The sequence below is a fragment of the Acomys russatus genome, chromosome 25 (assembly GCF_903995435.1).
Source record: "Acomys russatus chromosome 25, mAcoRus1.1, whole genome shotgun sequence".
Lineage (NCBI taxonomy): Eukaryota > Metazoa > Chordata > Mammalia > Rodentia > Muridae > Acomys > Acomys russatus.
Window position 1 is genome coordinate 13810149 of NC_067161.1, and position 22258 is coordinate 13832406.

At 49.2% G+C, this 22258-nt stretch overlaps 1 protein-coding gene across 1 annotated transcript in view; it reads right to left on the reverse strand.

Moving 5' to 3' along the window:
• The window catches only part of Nsg2 (neuronal vesicle trafficking associated 2), a 58023-nt gene that overhangs the window by 33310 nt on the left and 2455 nt on the right, over positions 1 to 22258 (reverse strand). The window contains exon 3 of the mRNA XM_051167392.1: positions 7511 to 7594. Coding sequence (XP_051023349.1) covers positions 7511 to 7594 — 84 coding nt within the window. The remainder of the gene's footprint in view (positions 1 to 7510; positions 7595 to 22258) is intronic.

Consider the following 22258-nt stretch of genomic DNA (forward strand, 5'->3'; position numbering starts at 1 on the left):
TTAACTACTATGGCAGCCTTTCTTCAGCAAGCACTCATGTGCAAATTCTTTCCGAGCTGGATAATGACTCTGCCCTGAGCCCAGCAGGCAGTTTTTAATAACGTGCCCAAAACTGTACCTCAAAATAAAAAGGTAGCGATAAAAACCAAGACAACAGATAATAAAGTAACATTTAAAAAACCCCAGTTGCTGTGCTCAGCAAGTGTTAGGATCCCACCCATGACAGGAAGTCCCCGTGGCTTGAAGATGAGCGGTGGAAGCCAACGGCTATGCTGTGAGTGAGGTCCTATAGGACTAAGCTGCCATCAGCGAGGTGCTGGGGGAGGGGAAGGGGAGACAGAGAAGGCCCGGATTGAAATGAAGACGTTGACAAAGAGGCTGCCAGCGCTGTTATGCTGATAATAGAGAGTTTTGATACTGGGATTTTGTTTGTTTTCTTATTCACCTTTTTAGTCATTTATGAAGAGTACTTTTAAGCATCTAGGTTGGTGGGGCTCTGGCAAGGCTCTTTGGAGTGTAAAGATAAAGAGGACATGGTTGGGGGGGCAGTGAAAACAGCCTGAAGGAGGCAGAGGAGGGAGACGAAGGGACCAGGGAGGGGACTTGACAGGAGGGTGCTGCTGAAGGAGCTGAGAAATGGGGGTGCAGGAAGGACAGGGGGTGCAGGAAGGGCAGGGGGTGCAGGAAGGACAGGCACTCGGGACACTGCAGCTGGCATTGGGTGGTCAGTTATGCTGTTTCTCCGCGTCTCCTGCCATGCTGATGTTGGAAGGAATGCAGAAGGGCTGAGGCCTGAGGCTTTACAGTATAGGAGAAAACAAAGGAACAGCGGGAAGGCCAGGTAGCCCCCTGTGTAGCTGGGGCATCCCTGGCACTCAGCAGTGGCTTGCCCTGAGCAGCAGCCTTTCCAGCACCAGACTTCCTGGAGGCTGGAAGCATCAGTTTTAGGACAGGGATAGGGGTGTTGGGGGGGTGCATAGCAGGGTGACGACAGCACAGGGTGGGGGGGGGGGGGGGGGTGGGGAACAGACACAGACGACATCTCAGATTTACAGCCTTGCTTCTCTGCGCTAGTTTTCTCCTACAAGTATGAAGGAGCTTGGTTTGTGTGGATACAGCCTGTCTGCTCAGAGCAGCCTTTCTGTGCAGGACAGCAAACAGAAAGTGCCAGACACCACTGGGACCTGGGCAGAAACCTGGCTCAAACCATAAAAAGTCAACACTAAAGGATATTTGGGTCTGAAATGTCTGCTGGAGAGCTTTTATTGTTTTGAAATAGTTTGTTGTGGTTATTTGATTTTTAAGAGCCTACCTACACTGGTTCTTTAGGAGAGACTGAGCCACTCACTGCTGTGGTCCCCCACTTCATCTTTACTGTTTTTACCGGAGAGGGTTGGTTGATGCTGGCCTCCACTCTGGCATGACTCACTGAACTGAAATCTGGGGCTGGTTTACAGGTACCCCACTACCTCTCTTCAGGTGCCTGGGCACTCTCCAACTGAAGCCTGCCTAGGATGAGCTCAGCAAAGACCGCGGAGGCCACCCCAGAGGGCTGGGTCCACACTGTAACCCACCCAGTCACTCCATGCCTAGCCTTGTGCTGGGAACCGGAACCAGGCATTAGGTCAGTTTCTGCAAGATTTTCTGCAAGTTTTGGGCATCTTTGGGAGTGGAAATGCAGACCCAACATGACCTTGTAGAGCCCAGAGGAAGCCTTAGGCCAGCTAAGATGACAAGAAGGGCCCCCAAGGGGGTGGCTAGTATTTTGTTTTTATCTACTTTCCACTGTGATGGGTGCCTTGAAAGCACCTCGCTGCCTTAACCCTTTCTGTCTTCCAGGAACAGACACTGAGGCAGCCCACAGTACATCATGAAGGCAAAGAAAAGGGAGAGAGAAAAGGAAGAGAAGTCAGGTGGGGCCGGGCCATGGCAGGATGGCACTGGGGTGTGGCAGGGATCCTGAGAAGCAGGGCTTAGTGAGATGGGTTGTCTTGTCCAGCATTTCCTGACTGAACAACTTTGGGATGCTTCCTTCCTTTTTCTGAGCATCGGTTTGAAATAGTAGCAAGATCTATATTGCTGGGTTGTAGTTAATGTGTTGAAAAATAGCCTTTCCTGGGGGAAAAAAAGAGTCTTTTGTTTTGTTTTGTGGTGGCCCACTGAGTTTAACAAAAGTCACTTGGGGGTTTGGAACAAGAGTTCATCAGGAGATCAAAAGTGAAGAAAATGTCTGCCTTGCCTGGGACCCAGCAGTGTTGCATAGCTCAGCAGGAAGGTTCAGATCATATGCCATGTAGACTGACTGTTGACAGGCCTAGTCTTATACAGTCCCTTGCAGGTAGCTATGGCTGCTGTGAGGTCACGGCTGCATTGTAGGGAGGATGGCAGGGCTGGGGAGGAAGTAAGAGAGGGTAAAAGAGATAGTAAACAGAAGGTTCTAGATGTCTGCATGAGGCCGTCAAAGAACACATTGAATAAAAGATGATGAAAGATAGCGTCCACTTAGAGTCATAGCTTTAGAGGTCACTGACAGTGTGAATCCTCTGGCCACAGCCTTCAATGGCTTCTCTCTATTTTCCTGGTCACATCCCCATGAGAAGGGCTCAGAGCCCAGCCAGGTGACAAATCCAGCTTCTTAGACGGACAGGAAGCCAGGAACCAAAGAGGAAGAAAAGGGACATGACTACAAAGGGAATACGAGCACCCATCAAGCACCCAGAGTGCTCCAGGAACTTAAATTCTTTGTTATCTCAAAAGTGTGGCCTGTCTTTACCAACGAGGAACTGGAATGTCAGAAGGGCAGAGGAATTTCCCCAGGGTGCGCACTGAGACTCTCAGGTGCGTCCTCAAAGCCCATGTGTTGCTCTCAATGTCTCTTATCCCCATAACACAATGGTTTCCAAATACAACGGTTTTCACTAGTGGACCAGCTCTGGAACAAGCAGGCCTGGCACACGGGCTCCTCCCATAGCACGGCACCTTGCAGCTCCTAGCACTTCTACAACCTTAGTCCCTCCAAGGTGCTAGCACCCTCCACACCACAGGTGCCCCCCCATAGAGCAGTAACCCTCCATGTCACCACAACTGTCCACAGCATCAACACTGCTCCCGGCATCAACACCCTTCCTAGTGCCAGACCCTTCCCTAGTGCCGGTGCCATTCTTCGCACCAGTGTGGGCCACAGCAGCAGGGCTGTCCTTAGACCAGCAATGTCAATAATGCCAGCATCCTCATTGACACGAGCATGATCACAACACCTGTCTCTTCCTCAAGATCACTACCCTTGGTACCAGGACTTCCTGTAACAATGGTACCTTCAAGGAGCTGCCATCTTCCAGAATCTTCCACAGCAGGAGACCCTTCAACAGCACCTGCACTTCCATAATATTATATTCTCTGTGACACCAGAAGCCTTGGGTAGCACAAGTGCCCTCCACACTGTCATCATCTCATAGCCAGAGCCCTGTTCACCACCAGGGCCTTCCTCCAGAACTCCAGTCCTTCTGAAAGGTCACTACCTCTTGAGCCACCAGTACCTTCTATAGGACCAGAGCCTCCCAGAGCATCGCAGCCTTCCATCTGTGACTCCCATTCCTCAAACTTCCCACAGCACCAGCCCCTCCATAATACCAACCCATCCACGCACCAGCACTTTTCACAGCAGCCCCACAGACATAGCACCAGAACTTTCTAGAACAGGGGTTATCAACTTGTGAGTCACGGCCCCTTTGCGGGGGGGGGGGGCTCACATATCAGATCTCCCACATACCAGATAGTTACATTACGATTCATAACAGTAGCAGAATTACAGTTATGAAGTAGCAATGGAATGATTTTATGGTTGGGGGGTCACCACAACATGAGGAACTGTTTTGAAGGGTCGCGGTATTAGGAAGGTTGACAACTGTTCTTCTAAAATATTATTATGCTCCGTATAAAGGCAGTTTAGCAGCTGCCCCAGCTCCCAGGACCCAGGAAGGAAGGGTTTTCTCATGTTAGCCTGTGGGCATTCTTCAAGCCTTTTGCAATGAATCTTCTCAGATTTAGAAAAGCTGGGTGCACAGGGGATGGGGGTGAGCAGGCAGCAACTGTTTGTCAGTGCCAAGCTCTCTGAGGCTATCTGTAAATGCTGTGCGCCACCCCTCCAGCCCTGCTTCTCCAGATGAAGTCTCCATTCATAGCTCCAGATATACCAAAGAGTGGCAAGGCCATCTCCTCCGTCCACCCCATGACTTCTAGGCTCAGAACCTCTTCCTTGCCTCTTGCCTACTTAGAAGGTATCCCTCAAGCTCAGACAGAGGAGCCCAATCCTCCTTTCCCAGGCAAAAATGAGTTTCAGGATTCTGCTCCCACAGCAGCCTTGGTGGGTCCCCAAGCCCCAATGAGCTTACTCACCGGAAGACCTCCCTTCAGACTCTTCTTAACTACCTCACAGCCTCCTCCCCCTCCTCAGCACCACCCGGCAGCTAGCAGATGCATCCTCTACAAAGCCCAGAGGAAGCTCTCTGAATAAAGCTGAAAACGAGGCTAATTAACACTTCAAGTTTTACATAAGCAAATGATAATTTGCTTCACCCCTCCCCCCATTTTTTTGTTCCAAAAGGCAGGGCTTGTCCCCACCTACACCTGACAGTCAGGGTGCACAAAGGGCTGCTGGGGAACGCAAACCACTTCTTCCAGTACAACCTGCCAGGGTCAACTGAACCAAGCGGTGAGAAGCCTTGCATAGGCCTGGGCCCCATAGAGTTATCCCTGGTCATTTTTTTTAGCTGACTCATTTCTGCTCTATCTGGCAATAATCAACTACAGGCAGCAGGGCTGGAAAGGCCAGGCGTGCCTGGCTCTGACACTGGCTTTGACACCAGTTAACTGGGTCAGCGGGTTGAGTCACAGTTCCCATATAATTATTGGGGCCTATACCAGTCTCTCCTGATCCACAGGGGACTCCCAGGACACCTGTGTAATCCCCCCTCATGTGTGTGTGTGTGTGTGAGAGAGAGAGAGAGAGAGAGAGAGAGAGAGATAGAGAGAGACAGAGAGAGAGAGAGAATGTTGATGTGTATGTGTGTGTGTGAAGGAGACACAGAGATTGTGTGTATGTTGGTGTGTGTGTGTGTGTGTGTGTGTGTGTGTGTGTCTGTCTGCATGCATGTGCATGTGCATGCCAAGGCCAGCATGTGGATGTCAGGGGACAACTCTATGGAGGTGACTCTCCTCTATGTGGGTTCTAAGAGTCAAACTTAGGTCTCCATACTTAGGTCATCTGCTGAGCCACCTTGCCAGCCTGAAAAAGCAAACCTTAAGAATTTGTAAAATAGTCTATTATAGAGAGACAGTTTTATTTATGTAACCAAGAGAAAGGTTGGAAGTCTACCCTTGTCTAATACTTTGATTTTCTATATAGCACTACTGTTGGTGTTCTTACATGTGACCCTTGGCGTTTTGCTGTGAACTCCACTGCTGAGACAAGTCAACCTTACCCCAGGGCCTGATATGCCCACCTCATTCCCATGATGCCTTGCTTTCCCCCTCAGACCTCTGTGCTCATTCCTGAAGGTGGCTGCACACAACAGGAGCCAGTCCCGGGCTCACTAGGCCCACATAGCACAATGGAAGACGTGGTCGGATGGCAATAATGACCAGCCCCAGCCTTCGCAAGAGAGCCAGCGTCCGAGCTCACACACAGCGAGACAAAGACTAGCAAGGGCAGAAAGACAACTACTTCAGTCCCCAGATAACCAAGGGCAGTGCTTACTTTAAGCCTGTTGGGTCTGGTTTTCTCGCTGTCTACTCACTAGCCTTGTCTGGACCACTGTTGATTTTTATTTGGACAATTACAGGAGCCCAACGGCCTCCCACTTAACCTCTTGCCTGCCACACATCATTATGTACAAGATGATGCAATTTTTCTGAAGCCCGAATTCAGTCAGACTCTCCTTGAAGTCTTCAGAGGCTTCCTATAGCTTTCAACTTACAGCCTGAGATTCAACCACAAAACCCACAAGATGTGATCCTGTCTGCAAACTGCCCACTTGTCCTGACTTAGCTGTTTTCTCCAGGACCCTTCCCTGGAGCACAGCCTCACAGCTCCTGTTCCTATTGGTGCCAGCATTCCTACAGCCCCAGGGCCTTTTTTCCTATTGGTGCCAGCATTCCTACAGCCCCAGGGCCTTTGTTTCTATTGGTGCTGAGAGAGAGAATTTTTAATTAACATTAAAACAACCAGAATAGCAGAGCTTTCTAACTCATAAGCCCAAACAGTTGGGATGCAGGTCAGCAGGTTTGCTAGCCCAAGGCCCCAGATGATAAGCCACAAAGCTAGGAAACAAAGACCTATTGAGTGTTCCAGGGACCTGCTGGCCATAAAAGATAGGGAGGGTACACAAGGACAAATTCCTGAGAGAAACAGGTACCGGACATGATCGAGTGAGTAATAAGCCAAGACCCCTCATCCAATCTTATGGTGTTTGCTTAATCCCCTTTGAGGCCCGCACACAATGTTCCACGTTTGAGTTTAAACCAGATGTGTTGTTAGCTCAGATAAACATCTACCCTCGGGTTCCAAGGAAAACAGGAACTGAGGACTGCTCCCGTGTGACTAAGTCTGACCTTACCCCAGATCTGCCTACGTAATTTGCTGATGTTCAAATGTTTGAAACAACCAATCGTGTGTGGCCGCGCCAAAACTTCCCGCTCCCCCCAACCTTTGTACATATAAACCCCAAACCCCTGGGCTTCTGGGTCGACCCCTCTGTCTCCTGCATGAGATACCGTCGACCTGGAGCTCCGCCAATAAACTACGTCGTGCATTTACAGCAAGAGGGTCGTTTGTGTGTCTTTGGGTGTGTGCCATTCCAAGGCTTGAGTGAGGGTCTCCCTTCAGGGGTCTTTCAGTGCCAGCATTCCTATAGCCCCAGGGCCTTTGCTCCTATTGGTGCCAGCATTCCTACAACCTCAGGGCCTTTGAGCAAGCTCTGCTCTCTCAGTCCCCAGTACCCTTGTGCCTGCTGAATGCTGGCCTCCTCCTTTCAGTTCCTAAGTGACTCCCCAGACACTATCCTCAGTTCCTCCTTTCCTCCTTACACGGCTCGCTTTATTGCTCTAAAGTGACCTAAACTGCCCCCTCAAAACCCAAAAGAGCAATGGCTTGTCCCTGTCATCTTCTCTTGCTCTCTGCTTTCTGTGTGTTTATAGCCAAAGCTGCTGACTAAAATTTGTGTTTCTTCGTATGTTCCTGTCACATCTCCTGAAGAGTGTGGTGAAAATGCAGGAAGAAAGGGCCAGGGAAGGAATGAGAAGCTGTGGCCTCTCTTCATCAATTATCAAATCTGTCGGAACCTGAGAGCCTGGGTATCACGCTTGTTCTGTGATGAATCTTAGCGGTGAAGCCGATGTGACCCCCAGAATCACTCCTGAAATAGGCTATACCATTTTCCTACTCCACAGTGTCCCTGGGCCACCAGTAAGTGCCACCTTTTCCCCACTCTTGTCACCCTGCCAAGGAACTGACCGTAAATTCGGCGATCTTCGGCACCCGGAATTTCCCTTTGTTCCTCTGTTCCGGCTGGTACTCTGTTCTTGTCTTCACGATGACCTGCAAAGTTGACAAGTGTTAGCAGAGACCAGCGCTCTTCCCTTTGCTGTGGCCACTAGGACTTGCTCTCCATCTCACAGATGGATGAGTCTGTGAGTTCTCCAACACACAGGAGAACATTCAAATGACCCACAGTACTCCCCCACCCCAGCAGGCGTCTCTCTCCAGATGTTTGCAGGTGTTATGGGTATTGCTGCCTGTAATGTATGTCCTGCTTTGCTAAATGGGGAGTCGTACATCACCGGGTGTATAGACTACCTTTGCCGGGCAATGCTGTGTTCTTTTCTGATTTTCCACTTTACAATGTAAACAAGTGTGTGTGTGTGTGTGTGAAATCAGAACCAAATGTCTGCCCAACAAGCACTCTACCGCCGAGTAACAGTCTCATCCTTTCATTTTTTTCTTCGTCCTGACTAACCGTGTTCTTTGACAATCTCACAAATGTATGTAGCATATTCTGTTTATTAGCACCTCCTCCCTCCCGCATGAATCTTCCTCTCACTCCTGCCACGACTCACGGTCATGTCTTTTTGTTTTGTCAGCCACTTATTTTAACCAGGGCCTTTTGTGTGGCCGTTGGATTCAGGATCCAGGATTGGATTCAGCGTCTGATCCACAGCTGAAGATGTTGACCGTCCAGTCCCTAGAATCCATCAGTAACCAACAGTTCAGCAGAGAGGGGTAAGGCCCACCGTGAGACCCTCCATCTGTGATTGGCTGTTGACAGGCCCAGGGCAGGTGGCCGCAGCTGCTGTGGACTCGGGTTTGGAAAGGCTTTGCCAGGCCCTGAATGCAACATTCTTCCTTTGCTGTAGTGTGCTTCAATGTCTATGTACACTGCAACTCATCTTTAAAATTTTTTAAAAATTATGTTTATTTGGGAAAAGCATGTACCTGCAGTGATATTTGTGTGGTTGTCTGAGGACAACTAGCGCCAGTCAGTGCTCTCCTTCTACCATGTAAGTTCTGTGGACGCATCCTGGTTTTGTCAGCAGATGCCATTACCTGCTGAGCCATCTCACCCACTCTATAGTTAATTTTTTCATAAAGTTATTATTTTTTGAATTGTACCCAGAGACACTACACTCACTATATCGTAGCCTTCTAATGATACAAGATAGGAACTGCTTTGTTTTATAAATGTGCAAACTGTAGGTAGAAGGTTACCGACTTGCCTTAGCCTACAAAGATACTGCCCTCTATTGATGTTGGCATTTTCCCCAAGGTTCAGCTGGCTCTGGAGTTAGCTGCTAAACATTTAGGCCATTTTTATAGTTATGATTAATAACCAACTGCTTAATCCTTTGCATATACTCTTAACTGTAATAGGATTTGGGGATTTGCACAAGGAAAAATGGAGGCCTTGTTCAGGCTACTGCATCATCTCATTTCACCAAAGTCAGATTATTTTAGCAGCATATTTTTACCAAGTTGTGCGGCTCGCCTCACAAGGCATTCACGGACCTCCACCCCACTTCATGGGCTGAGTAGGAGGGGGAGAAGCAACCTGAAGAATAAATTGTAATTATTGCCAAGTGTTATGGGACTGAGAAACAACATGGAAACTCAACTGAGCTGCAAGGTCTCACAGGAGGATAGAGACCCTGGCCATCCACATGCTTTCCCTATCTCATACTAAACAGAGTACCTGTTACCCTCACAGGGGACTGTTTCCCTGTTACCCTCACAGGGGACTGTTTCCGGTGCCGCCCCATAGGCTCAAAGCGCTGCGTTTCATGCTTTTCCTGATACCAGCCTGTGTCCGGTAACTTCATATGTGAGCTGTCCTGTTCTGCCTGGGGTGTGTAGTAAGGGTTCTCTTTTTGTGTTCTTTTTACAGACTGCCCCACAGAGGCCCTCCCATGACTAAATAATGTCATAAAACTCTAGAAAAAATGGAAAAGACCATCTACTGGCCTTGACAAGCGACCCTGACATGCTGTGATATGGCCATGTGTCTAGGACAGGAAGGCAAGGCAAGACTGACAGCCAACAAGAAAACGAGCATGCCAGTCCTGCGAGCCCAAGGAACAGAAGTCATCCAACAACTCAAACGAGTTTGGACGAGGATCCAGCGATAGAAGGGAACGCAGGCCAGCCACCACCGGACTCGGACCCTCAACACAAGACTCAACTAACTATGCTAAGACTGGCTCACACAAACTCTGAGGTAATACACTTGCATTGGCTCAAGGCAGCAGCGGGAACCCAGTTCTCTTCATCACATGCCTGGACCCGCTCCTCGCCTCTTGGCATAGTCTTATCCCATCTACACCATGGCTATCAACCTGGATTCTAGGTCTTCTTCCTCACCCACCAGGAGAAGGAACATTTGCTTCTGAGTCCTTCTTGCTACCCATCTACTTTAGAAACACCCTTCCCGGAACTCCTGACAAAGCTTAAAGTCCTCCTCATCATTTGGTGTACATTAGAAAGGACTGACATATTTGACATTGCTTCTCCAGTATCTCTTTTCTTCCTGTACTGGCTGGTTTTGTGTGTCAGCCTGACACAAGCTCGAGTCATCAGAGAGGAAGGAGTCTCAGTTGAGGAAGTGCGTCCATGAGATCCAGCAGTAAGGCATTTTCTTAATTAGTTATCAGTGGGGGAAGGCCCAGACCATTGTAGATGGTGCCATCCCTGGGCTGATGGTCCTGGGTTCTATAAGAGAGAGGCTGAGCAAGCCATGTGACACAAGGCAGTAAGCAACACCCCTTCATAGCCTCTGCGTCAGCTCCCACCTGTAGGTTCCTGCCCTATAGGTGAGCCCCGCAGACAGCATGAGTTCCTGTCCTGACTTCCTTTGGCGATGAACAGCAATGTGGAAGTGTAAGTCGAATAAACCCTTTCCTCCTCAACTTGCTTTTTGGTCATGGTGTTTTATCACTGCAATAGGAACCCTAACTGAATACTCCCTGAGTCCAAAGGCCCCTCGGGTTCCTGTCAAGAGCTTACCCTGGCCCCACTTACGATCTGGTGGGATCTTCCCCTCTATTAATGACCATGGCGGTCTCTAGTTTGATCCAGCCAACCAGGGAACACTATCTTGATGTCAGATGTCACTTGGTTTGGATAAGTTAGATGTGAGGCAGCACTGTGTCTGTGGGATGAAGCCCTTTGGTCTCCTGAGGTGGCATCTTCCCTTGCATGGTGAGGCAAGGATGTAAGTTCTAGCACTGAGGTAGCAATTGTCACTACTCCAAAAACATCCAGGATGAGAACAAAAGCATTGCATGAAGAAGTATGCAGCCAAGAGACACCCAGAGAGTGGAGACAGGCCTGAGATCATCCCATCCCCTGGACCACACCTTGTCCGAGTTGAACTCGGCAGTTATACGGGAGGCAAAGTCCTCTTTAAGCTCTAATCCAATTTGGTGTGGGTTTCCTGCTCTTTGAGGCTAAAAGTTTTGCGTCTGATACAAATGCATTCCAAGAAAACCCACAAAAAATGAAATAAGGCTTCTTAGACTTCCCCGAGTTGAGCAAATGCTGAGGCAGGATACCTGAACCAAGGTTTTCTGTATCAGCATCAAGTCATCTGAAAAAACGTAACAGACCCACTGGAAGAGGCAACCAAGACAGCCCAGAGGAGACTCTTCACTGTGGCTCCAAACTAGGGGCAAGCCAAACATCTGCCAACGGGCGGATAAGTGCCCTGCCGCGTGTTAAAATGGGAGCGCTGCAGGGCGCCATCATAGTCCGTGGTGAGCCCCGCAGATATCATGTTAAATACAAGAAATCAGACCCCAGTAGGCTCTTTAGACACGGTGGGACTCCACTAATGTCTTCAAATAAGTGTAGACCTAACATGTAATTAACTCAACACTGTAGAAGATATTTATTTTAAATATGCATATTTTTCACTTGGAGGAGCTGGGCTGGAGCAGCGACGGGGGCCAGAGCCCTGTCATCAGCATCTTGAATGCTGATGAGATGCTCCTCCAGGTGTCCTGGGTAATTTTTCTAAAGAAAAAAAAAAATTTTTTTTTTTTAGCTTCAGGCACAAGCCAAGGGACAGCCAGGTGCCTCTGCCTGGCATGTGAGCACCCCTCATATTCTTCTTCTTTTATTTTTAAGGCACGTGTTCTCCAAGGCTGCTGCAAAGTATTTCAAAATGACCTCAAGGGAGGGATTGCCTTAGAGCCCGAGTCCATTTCTGACAGCTCGGCCCTTCTGCCGGGAGGAAGTGACAAGTGTGCTGCCTTCATCCTGGGTGCTCTTCAGTTTACCATGCTTCCTCTCAGGACCCACTAGCATCCCCGGGGCATGGAAACTGAGCTTGGACCTTTGCGTTTTCCTCTTTTCCAGCCTAGATTTCTCGGCTGGGTTGGAACTGCAGCCAGTGTCTGGAGCATGGAGAAGCCATGCAGCAGAGTGCCCTGTTGCTAAGCCAGGCCTTGCAGGAAGCTACACTGGCTGTACGCATTTCTGACTTCGGATGTCACCCTACCTGACGGCCTATTTTGGAAGCAATCCTATTAAGTGCACAGGCCTGCTGTCCCCCTTCTCCCTGCCTGGAGGCTGGGCTCCTGCTTCTCTTCCCCTGCATTTGGTCAGCCCTCCTTAGCCTCAGCCTCTGGCCTGTTCGCGCTAGGATGACTCTGAGATTTTACAAAGCAAGTTCTTGGCCACTCTCAGTCCTGGCATATGCTCGGACCCATTCAGTCTGCGCATGCTCACTCACATCACCATGCCTAGGGCATCTTTCATTCTTCCCACTTCACCAAGACTCACTCAGCCGACTGGATACCTTCCCTGTGGGGGGTGGGGTGGGGCACGCCCACATTTACCATGGCAACGCTCAAGCTGAAGGGTTCTGACTCAACCTTTTCCAACTATCCTGCACTTGTATGCGTGAGTGTGAGTCTATAGCTTTCCCAGCTATGCTGCACTTCATGCTTGGAAAAAAAATCACATTATTCATACTGTGTCGGCTAGATTTTATGTCAGTTCCACACAAGCTAGAGTCATTTGGGAAGAGGGAACTTAGGTGGGCGAGAAGAGGCTCACCCTGCATGGTGCCACCCCGGAGCATGTGGTCCTAGTGGTGTAAGAGGACGCGCAAGCCTTGGGGAGCTGTCCTCCATGGCCTCTGCATCAGCTCCTGCCTTGGGTCCCTGCGTGACGTCCCTGGATAATGTGCTATAAGCCTTCTCCTGCCTGAGCTGCTTTGCGGCACAGTGCTTCATCTCAGCAATGGGAAGTCTAACCAAGACAATACCGTTGCTTGTTTCAAATAAAGTGAAGGGCTCTCTCAGGACCCATTTCCTCCCTTCCATGTCCAAATCCATCCCAGCAGTCCACCCGTTCTAGCAGCTATCTGTCCAAAACATCCTCAAATTAACCCATTCATCTAGCCACACTTCCTGGCACCTCCTTTACCTCTCCTTTAATTTGGCTCTAGACATGTTTTTTGCTTCCGTTCCTGCCTCCATAGACCTAAAGAAAAGATCTTTCTAGATGGAGGGAGGAGCATGTACCAGCAAACACTGGGGAGACATCCAGGAGACTGACACCTGGAAGGACAGAGATAGGCTTCTCTGAGTGGCCAGAGAACAGGGTCACAAGGGGAGTGATGGAGAGGAAGCTGGAGGGACAGGCAGAGGCTGAAAAGGCCACTGTAAGCATCCTAGAGAGACGTGGACAAGGAGCTGAGCCACTACAGGGAAGCTGCGGTGGGGGCAGGGCAGGACAGCCCTGCCTATGAGGTTACTGGACTCAGGCTGCTACCAGGAGGAGCACTGTGCTGTGCAGAAACAGTCCCCTGTGGGTGGTGGGGGCAGGGGGAGGGGGAAAGGAGACAGAGGGGGGAGGGAGGGAGAGGGGAGAGAGAGAGGGAGATTGAGGGAGAGAAGTGAGAGGGAGGGAAGGAAAGGGGAAGGGGAGAGAGAGGGGGGAAGAGAGGAGAGAGAAGACAGGGGGCTGAGAGAGAGAGAGAGAGAGAGAGACAGGGAGGGAGAGGGAGAGGGAGAGGGAGAGGGAGAGAGAGAGAGAGAGAGAGAGAGAGAGAGGTTTTGCAGAGAAAGGCGCTATTGTGGATTATGCCTTCCCCCCTTTTTAAAAAAACAGAGCAAGACAGAGCCCTGAAAGCCTTGACTTGATTTGTGAAAGAAATGGGGTGAAAGGGGGTGGTGGAGAGGAATGAAAATAAAAATCCTTTCTAGTTTTTTAATTATTAAAAGTAGGATTTCTAGACATTTGAAAATTGAGGCCCCAGGTTTTCAAATATTGTGGGTGTGAGTAAAGTCACTTTTTACCCCTATTTACACACTGGTCCCCCACTGTCCTTTCACGTTGCTAATGTGAGGAATACAATTTAATATAATTGACATTGAGAAAGTGGAGTAAATTATTCATTCTCAAAGGATGATGTCCTGTCCCCCCCCCCCCCTTCTATCTCTCCGCTCCACCACGTCACCAGCAAGGCCAGACCCTGTATGGCGGTTCAGATGGCTCAAAGTGCAGATCATAAAAATTTAAAAACACTACTCCCCTGGATTATCAATAATGAAGAGGTTCCCACATGGCGAGCCCCAGAATTGGCAGGAACAATAAACGAAAGTGCAGAAGTGCTGACAAGGAGTGGGATTGTGTTTTTATGAGTCCGGCTCGCATAAGCCAAAAATAGACCTTCGCTGTAGACACGGTTCATCCCTGCAACAGGGTGAGGGGATGCGGGCACATCAGGTAGTGACACCACCAAGGAGGGCTGCTTTTGTTTTTCCTCCCTCCCTTCCTTCTTTTCTCTCTTTTTGTGATCATTAGCTTGTTTACTTGCTTGTGTGTTTTTCAATACAGGGTTCTCTGTGCAGAGCAGGCTAGCCTCGACCTCTGAGACCCACTTGCTTCTGCCTCCCAAGTGCTGAGTCAAGGTGCGCGCCACCACTGCTCTGCGGCTGTTTTAATTTTCATCTTTCTTTAGGCTCCTTGAGGTTCCCCATTAAAGTCACTGCTAGTCTTCCTAAGGTCCAGTTTAGGAATTTTCATGCAAATCCATGACCTGGCTGAGCCAATGAGCAAACAGCGCCATCGAGCTCTTTCCTGTCAATCACCACCTTGTTGGGGCGGTACTACACTAGGCGCTGGGCGGTTCACTAACGCCTCAGGTCCTGAGCCTCGGCTTTCCCATGAACTCTGGTGTAGGTGAGCATCTGTACTTGATGGAATACGTTGAGGCCCAGAGAAGACTGAGACCACAACCCTCACTAGTCGCCAGGAAGCGGTGCTGAATCCAGTCACGTGCCACCTCACGCCTTCTGGTCCTGAGGACAGTGGATGCTGCAGGGCCCCACAAACTGGCAGAGTCGAGGACAAAGGAAGGGGCCGCCGGTCCTGATGGGAGTGGAGTTCTCCCCGTTTGCTTTCTGGGCTACTCATCTCACACTTTCCCGCTAGATTACATCTTCCCCAGAGATCCTGAAAGTTGGACCAGTTGCCTGTGCCCAGAGATCTAGTGGCAGTCTACTACTCAGTGCCATCAATTTCACACTGGAATATCGGCGTCCAGAGAAGGGAGGCTTTTGGCTCACAGCACACAGAAAGATGAGTCAAAACCAGAATGCTAATATGAAGCTGCCACGCAGCTCTGGGCGCTTTCCAGGGCTCTTTTCTTTGCCAGGCCTTTGCTTTCTTAGAGACAACATATACATCAAGTGTGGCCAGCGCCGCTCCATACAGTACCTTAGCGCTCAGCTCAACAACCCGCCAGAGGGACTCACCCGAGTGGGAGAGCAAGTCGTATCGGCTCACCCACGCGCCTTCACCTTTGGTGAAACGGAAGTGACTTTTTAAAACAAAAGTTTTGGTATGTGTTTATATGGTAACAAAACTAAAGATTACAGACTTAAGTCTTCAAGTGACCCCCAACAACCCCACTCTCAGATCTCAGGCATTTAGCAATCAAAGCGCACACATGCTGTCTGTCCTCCAAGATCATCCAGGGGGAAGGTTTTCATCTCTTATGGCTAAGTAATATTTCATCGAGTGTATCTTATCGTATGATGTATAAGCGTATCAAAACATCACACTTCGGGGCCTTAAGAGCACCGACTGCTCTTAGAGGACCAGTGTTTAGTCCCCAGCACCCACACTAGGTGGCTCATGATGTTGTAACTCCAGCTCCAGGGGATCCAATGTCTTGTTCCGGCCTTGGAAAACATGGCGCTCATGTTTTAAAAATCACATTTTTCTTTTGCCCCAGAAATACATTAGCTTTTCGAGTACCAATAAAACACAAAAAAGAGAAACGTAAAACTTACATTGTTTCTATATGTGAGACCACAGGCCATCCCGTCTTTCCCCTTGAACATCTCTGCCTCATCCTCACAATAGCTGCTCAGTTTCCCATTTTACAGCAGTGTCCACTTAAAAAGCCCTTTCTCCTCAGTAGTCTAAATCCGTACCACTTTTTGGTAGTATCTATAGGGCATTTTGTATAGCTGGAAAAAAAAATGCCTGTAGGATACATTCCTACTGAGAAGCACAAAAAGTCAGGTGACACATCCAGTTTACTTTTATAACAATGTCAGACGACTGCTGGAGGGCTGCATTAAGTTATGCAGCCAACAAGGATGCGTGAGGAGCCGGAGGAAGAACTCTGACAGGAACGGGGTGGGGAAGCTAGAGAATTATATATGACCTAGAGGCAGAAGGGAGGGGAGCCGGAGAGGCGGTTCCGTGTTTAGAAGCACTGGCCGCGCTTCAGGTGGACATGGGTTTGGTTCCCAGCCCCGGCATGGTGCCACCTCACAACTGTCTTCAGCCCCCTTCTCTGGTCTCCATGGGCACCAGGCACACCATGGTGCACAGAAATACATGCAGGCAAAGGAAGCACACACATAAGATTAAAACATAAAAAAGCAGAAGAGACGGGGCTATAGAGGGAGGCAGGGAGTTAGCACAGGAGGGAGCCTGTAGGGGGAGCACGGTAAGGGAATGGCCGGATATGATGAGTGGCACGTACAAATGAAGGTGTCATGGTGAGACCCTTCCCGCTATCTGCTAACTCAAGAAGAATGAAAAGACAAAACAAAAACACTCAATTTAACATTCAAAAAATCACGCATTGAAATTATGTTTTCCCCAAAACTACCAACATTGGCATTATCAATATTTTTTTGTGGGGAAGCTCAGCTGTATCTGGGGAGCCTCTCTGTAGAGCAGGGCTGGTAGGCTGTCCTATGAGGGTGGGTGGAGCTGCTCCCTGGAGAGAGACTGACATTTCTCAAAGCCCATGGCTCAAGGAGGAAAGGAAGGTAGGAAGGTAGGGGGCCAAGGCACACAGCCTCACGACAGGTGATCTGCCTGCTGCGCAGGGGCCTTCCAGGTCTGCCCTGTGTGCGCCTGGCCCTCACTCTAGAAGTTTGTCACTCTCACGCGTTCCTCTTTTACATTTTTCTTCCACAACACACCATGTTGGGTGACACATTCTGAGTGTCAGGGAAAGGAAGGGACTGGCTCAATGAACTCTCTCTGTGTCATGCCCGAGGCCCATTAGATATTTTCCACATTTCCTGTTAGGTGGCTACTAAGCCCACCTTCCGACTCAAACAACACAAAGCCTGGAGAGGCAGAACAACCTGCCTGAAGCCTCTCAGCAGATAAGTAGCTTGGCAAAGGTCTGACCCCAGCCCCCTAGGATTATAAAGCACATGTACCCTGCCGTGAGTTTCATACTTTCATGACTTTGAGGCACCTCAGACATCAATAATTGATCTCAGAATCTCTCCATTCCACTTCTCCTAAACGTAGGTGAGATGTCCATCCCCAAGCTTCATGAAGACGGAACAATTAGGAGACTGTTAAAGGGCTCAGCCAGCAGGTGATTGGCCAGGGGCTTTGCTGAGGTGGGCGTGTCTGTGTGTGGCCTGCTTTCTGCAGCCCTGCCATGCACCTGCTGGCCTCTCCAGGATACCTACGTGCAGAGTTCAGCTGCAGTTTTCTTTGGGTGAGTACTGAGACAGTAGGGCTATTCCCTTAACCCACTTCTGCATTTGCAAAGTGGGAGTCACGGGTAGAAACCCCACAGAGGTATCCAGAGCACCTGTTTCTTTGTAGTGAGAAGGCCTCAGAAGTAGAATTGGATGTCCCAACTGTCTTAGTTACTTTTCTATCACTGTGAAGAGACACCATGACCAAGGCAACTTATAGAAGAGAGAATTTATTGGGGTTTACAATTTCAGAGGGTGAGTCCATGATTTTTATGTTAGGGAGTGTGTCAGTAGGTAGGCAGGCATGGTGCTGGAACAGTAGTTAAGAGCTTAATATTCATCCATAAGTGGGAAGCAGAGTGAGCTAACAGGGAATGGCTTAGGCTTTTGAAGCCTCAAAGCCCCCGCCCCCATGACACTCCGCCTCCAAGAAGGCCACACCTCCTAATCCTTCCCTAACAGTTCCACCAACTGGGGGCCAACTATTCAAATATATGAGCCTATTGGGGCCATTCTTATTCAAACACCACGCCACCTTTTCAGGAGACCCCTCCCACAACCTGGAAGACACTTGCTTGCTTGGTTTTGAGTCTATTTCCCCACACATCTGGTGAAGAAATGAAATCCATTTTTTTAAAGCACAGTAGAGGGCATCTTATTAAAAACATTTTTCTTCCTGCTGTGTGGCAGGACTAAGGCTGTTCACACAGAGCCAGTGACCTCAGGCCAAGTGGACAAATGGAAACAAGACAGAATAAATCCTCCTGAAGCCACCTTGGCACCAGGTCTTGGCAAGAGTCCACCTAGCTACTATTCTCATGGTGCCGATCCCAACAGCACCGTTGCTTCGTACCACAGCCGTGACTTCTAGTCAGGCTCCTCCTCTGCTCTTTCTCTCTCTTCTCCCTGTACCTGTATGGAACCTGGCCACCTCTACTGGCGATAACTGTTCCAGTGTTCCCTAGAAGAAGGAATGGAAGTGAAGAGGAGATGTCTTAGGAGCCATCACGAGGGAGTGGCCCACAGCCTCCAGTATCAACTTCATAGAATGGGGCTTTATATTCCAGAATCTTCCTGAACTGAATCCCCTCCTTCTTAAACAGGTCCACTTGATGCTCGCCTCCTCATCCTCTCCTCCTAAGTTTCCCCATCTCCTAGCCTTTCCACCGCTCTCCTCCCCATCTCCTAGCATCTCCACCAACCTGCCCTGTCCTTTCAAAGCTGTGTATACTTAACTGAGCACAGGGTTTTCTGGGTAGGTGGATGGGTGAATGGGAACCTTCTAGTAGGATTGTTATAACCATAGCTATACTTGATGGTGGTCAGGGAAGGTGTCTGATGGACCTCTTGTTGGAACTTGGAAGATGAATACTGTCCCATCAAACCAGCACAGCTAACAAGGACATGCTGAGGGACGAGTAGAGCCAGTTCCTTGGAGAGCATGGACACCGTAGGGGAATGTTGGGGTGCCAGGTATACTAGGCTTCCAAGCCTGGGGTTCTGTTCCCTGTCTGCGATGTCTAGATATGTCCCTCCGTGAACCCGAGCCTTGATTTCTGTGTGTGCTCAGTCGGCATTTGGGGTGAAATAGTTCGTTTGGAGGGCAGCTGGGATGAATCAGGGGCACTACAGTGCATAGGGCAGCATTCCTGGCCTCTGTCACTAGACACCAGTAGAGTCACCCTTCCAGTTATAGCTGACAAAGATGTCTTCAGACACTGCCAAATGTCTGCATAGGAGGCAGAGTAACTTCTATAAGGAGTTGCTGTTCATGGAGGGGTGGTTTCCGGGGAACAAAGTAGGAATACAAGAAAGGAAAATTATATAACAAGAGTCCTGGAATGCGAAGGTAAGAGATTGAGGGTGGTGTCACATGGGGAAGAAACAGGTTACTCACTCTGAGAAAATGTCTTAGGAGCAGTGTAGAGCCTTGGGCAGAATGCAAGAGCTACAGATGACAAACCATGAGGCCAGGCCACTGTTTCCTGAGGCAGCCACCAACCTCTGCAGCACTGGTCAGGGACAGAACACCAACGGCCGTGATGTTATCTTTGGGAACCACCCCAGGGCCCCATCTAGAATGGAGTGGAAGGCCCACTGCAATGGCTTGGATAGAGTCTGAGTGTCTCCCAAAGGACCATGCGTTGGAACTGGGTCTTCAGGATGTGCTGAGAGATATGGAACTCTTAAGAGGCAGGGTCTAATGAAAGATAGTGAGGCCATGGGGAGGCGGGGGGTGCAGTGCTCTCAGAAGGAATGAATGTGGTTCTGCTGGGCGTCCAGCTAATTCCTCAGAAAGCCAAGTAAGTCTCTTGCTTTCTGTCTCACCATATGATTGAGCTCTCCCTCTTCCACGTGCTCCCAGCATGATGTCCCTGCCAGGTTCTTGACCCAGCTGTGGCTGGCACTGTGCATTCTGGGCCTCCAGTCTCAGCTCTTCTCATTACAAAGCGTCCAGCCCCAGGTTTCTATTTAACAGCAGGAAACACGCTAAGCAAGAATCTGGCATGGATGAAGGAGGGGCTCACAAAGCCCCACCCACAGCTGAGCAGTATTGGCAGTGGACAGCTGCTAGGCAAGGGAGTAATTTTTTCTTTGTGGACATGGCCGCTAGGATATTCCCTGTGTCTGAGGTGGATGATTTTACACCTATATGCGTTTGGACTCTGTGGGCTATTTTAAAAAAGAAAGAGGACTGAAGTTTGGCCTAGTGGGAGTTAGAAGGGGGTGTATATGACCAAAATACATTTCATAATCCATGAAATTCTCAAGGGATAATTTAAAATATTTAGAAAAAAGAAAGAAAATAAACTATGATGTTCGTCCTTCTCGTTAGGCCATCAAAGTGTTTTCTTTCATTCTTTTTTTTGGGTGTGTGTGTGTGTGTGTGTGTGTGTGTGTGTGTGTGTGTGTGTGTGTGTGCACACGCGCGCGTGCACGCGCACGTGCTCACAAAGGCCAGCAGAGGGTGTGAGAACTCTCTGAGGCTGGAGTTACAGGTGTTTGTGAGCTTCCTGGTGTGGATGCGGGGACCAGAACTTGAGTCGTCTGCCAGAGCAGAGACCACTCTTAAGCACTGGGCACCTTCCTAGCCCCCAACACTTCTCTGTCATGACGCTAAAGAGCTCAGTGAAAGGCATGTCACCGCCTCTTTCCTAGCCCCTTGTAAACCCCCGTGCCGTTCCCACTTATACATTTCGGAGGCCAAGTCTGAGGTAGTTTAAAGAACTTGTCAGAGAGCCGAGCGTGATGGCGCACACCTTTAATCCTAGTACTTGGGAAGCAGGGGCAGGTTGATCTCTGAGTTCAAGGCCAGTCTGGTCTACAGAGTGAGTCCAGGACAGCCAGGGTTATGTGGAGAGACTACGTCTCATAAGCAAAGCAAAACAAAAACAAAAAGAAAAAAAGAAAGGAATATGTCAGAGTACTTAGCTAAGGGGACTCTAATAAAATCAGAAACAAGGATTTGAACCAGCTAAGAAAGTTTCTTTCCAGGTGTCCTGGTGGCTATTATTAGGGAAACTGGTCTCTGGATTAGAATTCACCTTTAACACACGTGTTCTGCTGTCAGGGGAAAATTGTGTTTGCTCTTATAGAGACCATGAAGTCTGTACTGGAGAGATAGCTCAGTGGTAGAGCACTTGCCAAGCATGCATGATACACTAGGTCTAACCTCCTGCCCTGAAAAGTTTAAACAAATAATAATAAAATCTTAGTAGCATAAAAAACTACTCAGACAAGATGCAGGGCTAAGAGAGAATTGATCCATATTGTGGGTTACTGACTGAGTTAGAAACAGAGATCAAATCTGTGAACTGGTCTGAGACTTGGGTTCACACCTTGTTCCTGAAGTGGAAGGTTCTGGAACAACACGGCCCAGGTTCTATATCCAGGGTGCTTTACCAACTTTGCTTGAGGAGTTATGTTACCAGTCTATGTCTGAGTTTCTTTAAACCCTCAATCAAAATAGCTACTTCCTTATCAGGTTGTGTTTACTAGTGAGAGACTGAAATAGAATTGTGTGTGTGTGTGTGCTCGCGCAAGTATGCCCATGCACAAGCATGACCCTGCATGTGCTTGGCATTTTAAAAAGCTCTTGGATGTGTTAATTACTCTGAAGCCACATCTGATTTTGTTCTGACAACCTGACTACGAGCTTCTTTGATGCACAGGTGGGAAAATCAACACCCACCGAGGACAAAGTCTGTAGGAGCACCACAGGGAGTGTGCTGCGAGAGTCTGCAGGGACTCACTGCAGCTTTGGGGCATTTGCTATGGGAGAGCTGATAATTCTGGCTTTGGGATGACTTCCTGGTCCATCTGGGCTGGCTGCTCAGCCAGAGAAGCAGACTCTCAGAGGGAGTTAGGAAAGCAAAGGGAGAGAGGGCGTGCTACTCTCTAGATAGCCTCTAAGGACGTGGAAAGAGGCAGGGAGGTGGCCTCCCCACTGTCCCTTCCCATCACACACCTCTCAGATGGACCACGTGACAAGGTGTCTTCTCCTTCACGGCCCAGATTCAGGTCCGGACATTTCCTCTGAGTCTTCCTCTGCATTTGGACCACCCCAAAATTTGGCTTACAATGTGAGTTTGTAATCACAGGCTCCCAGGTGGGCTACAGGTCTGAAGCAGAGTTGCTCAACCTTGCCCACACATGGGGGGGTCATTTGGGGAGACTGCATTTATGTTGATGGCTGGATCTCATGCCAGAGATTCTGATAGCATTGCTCTGTGTG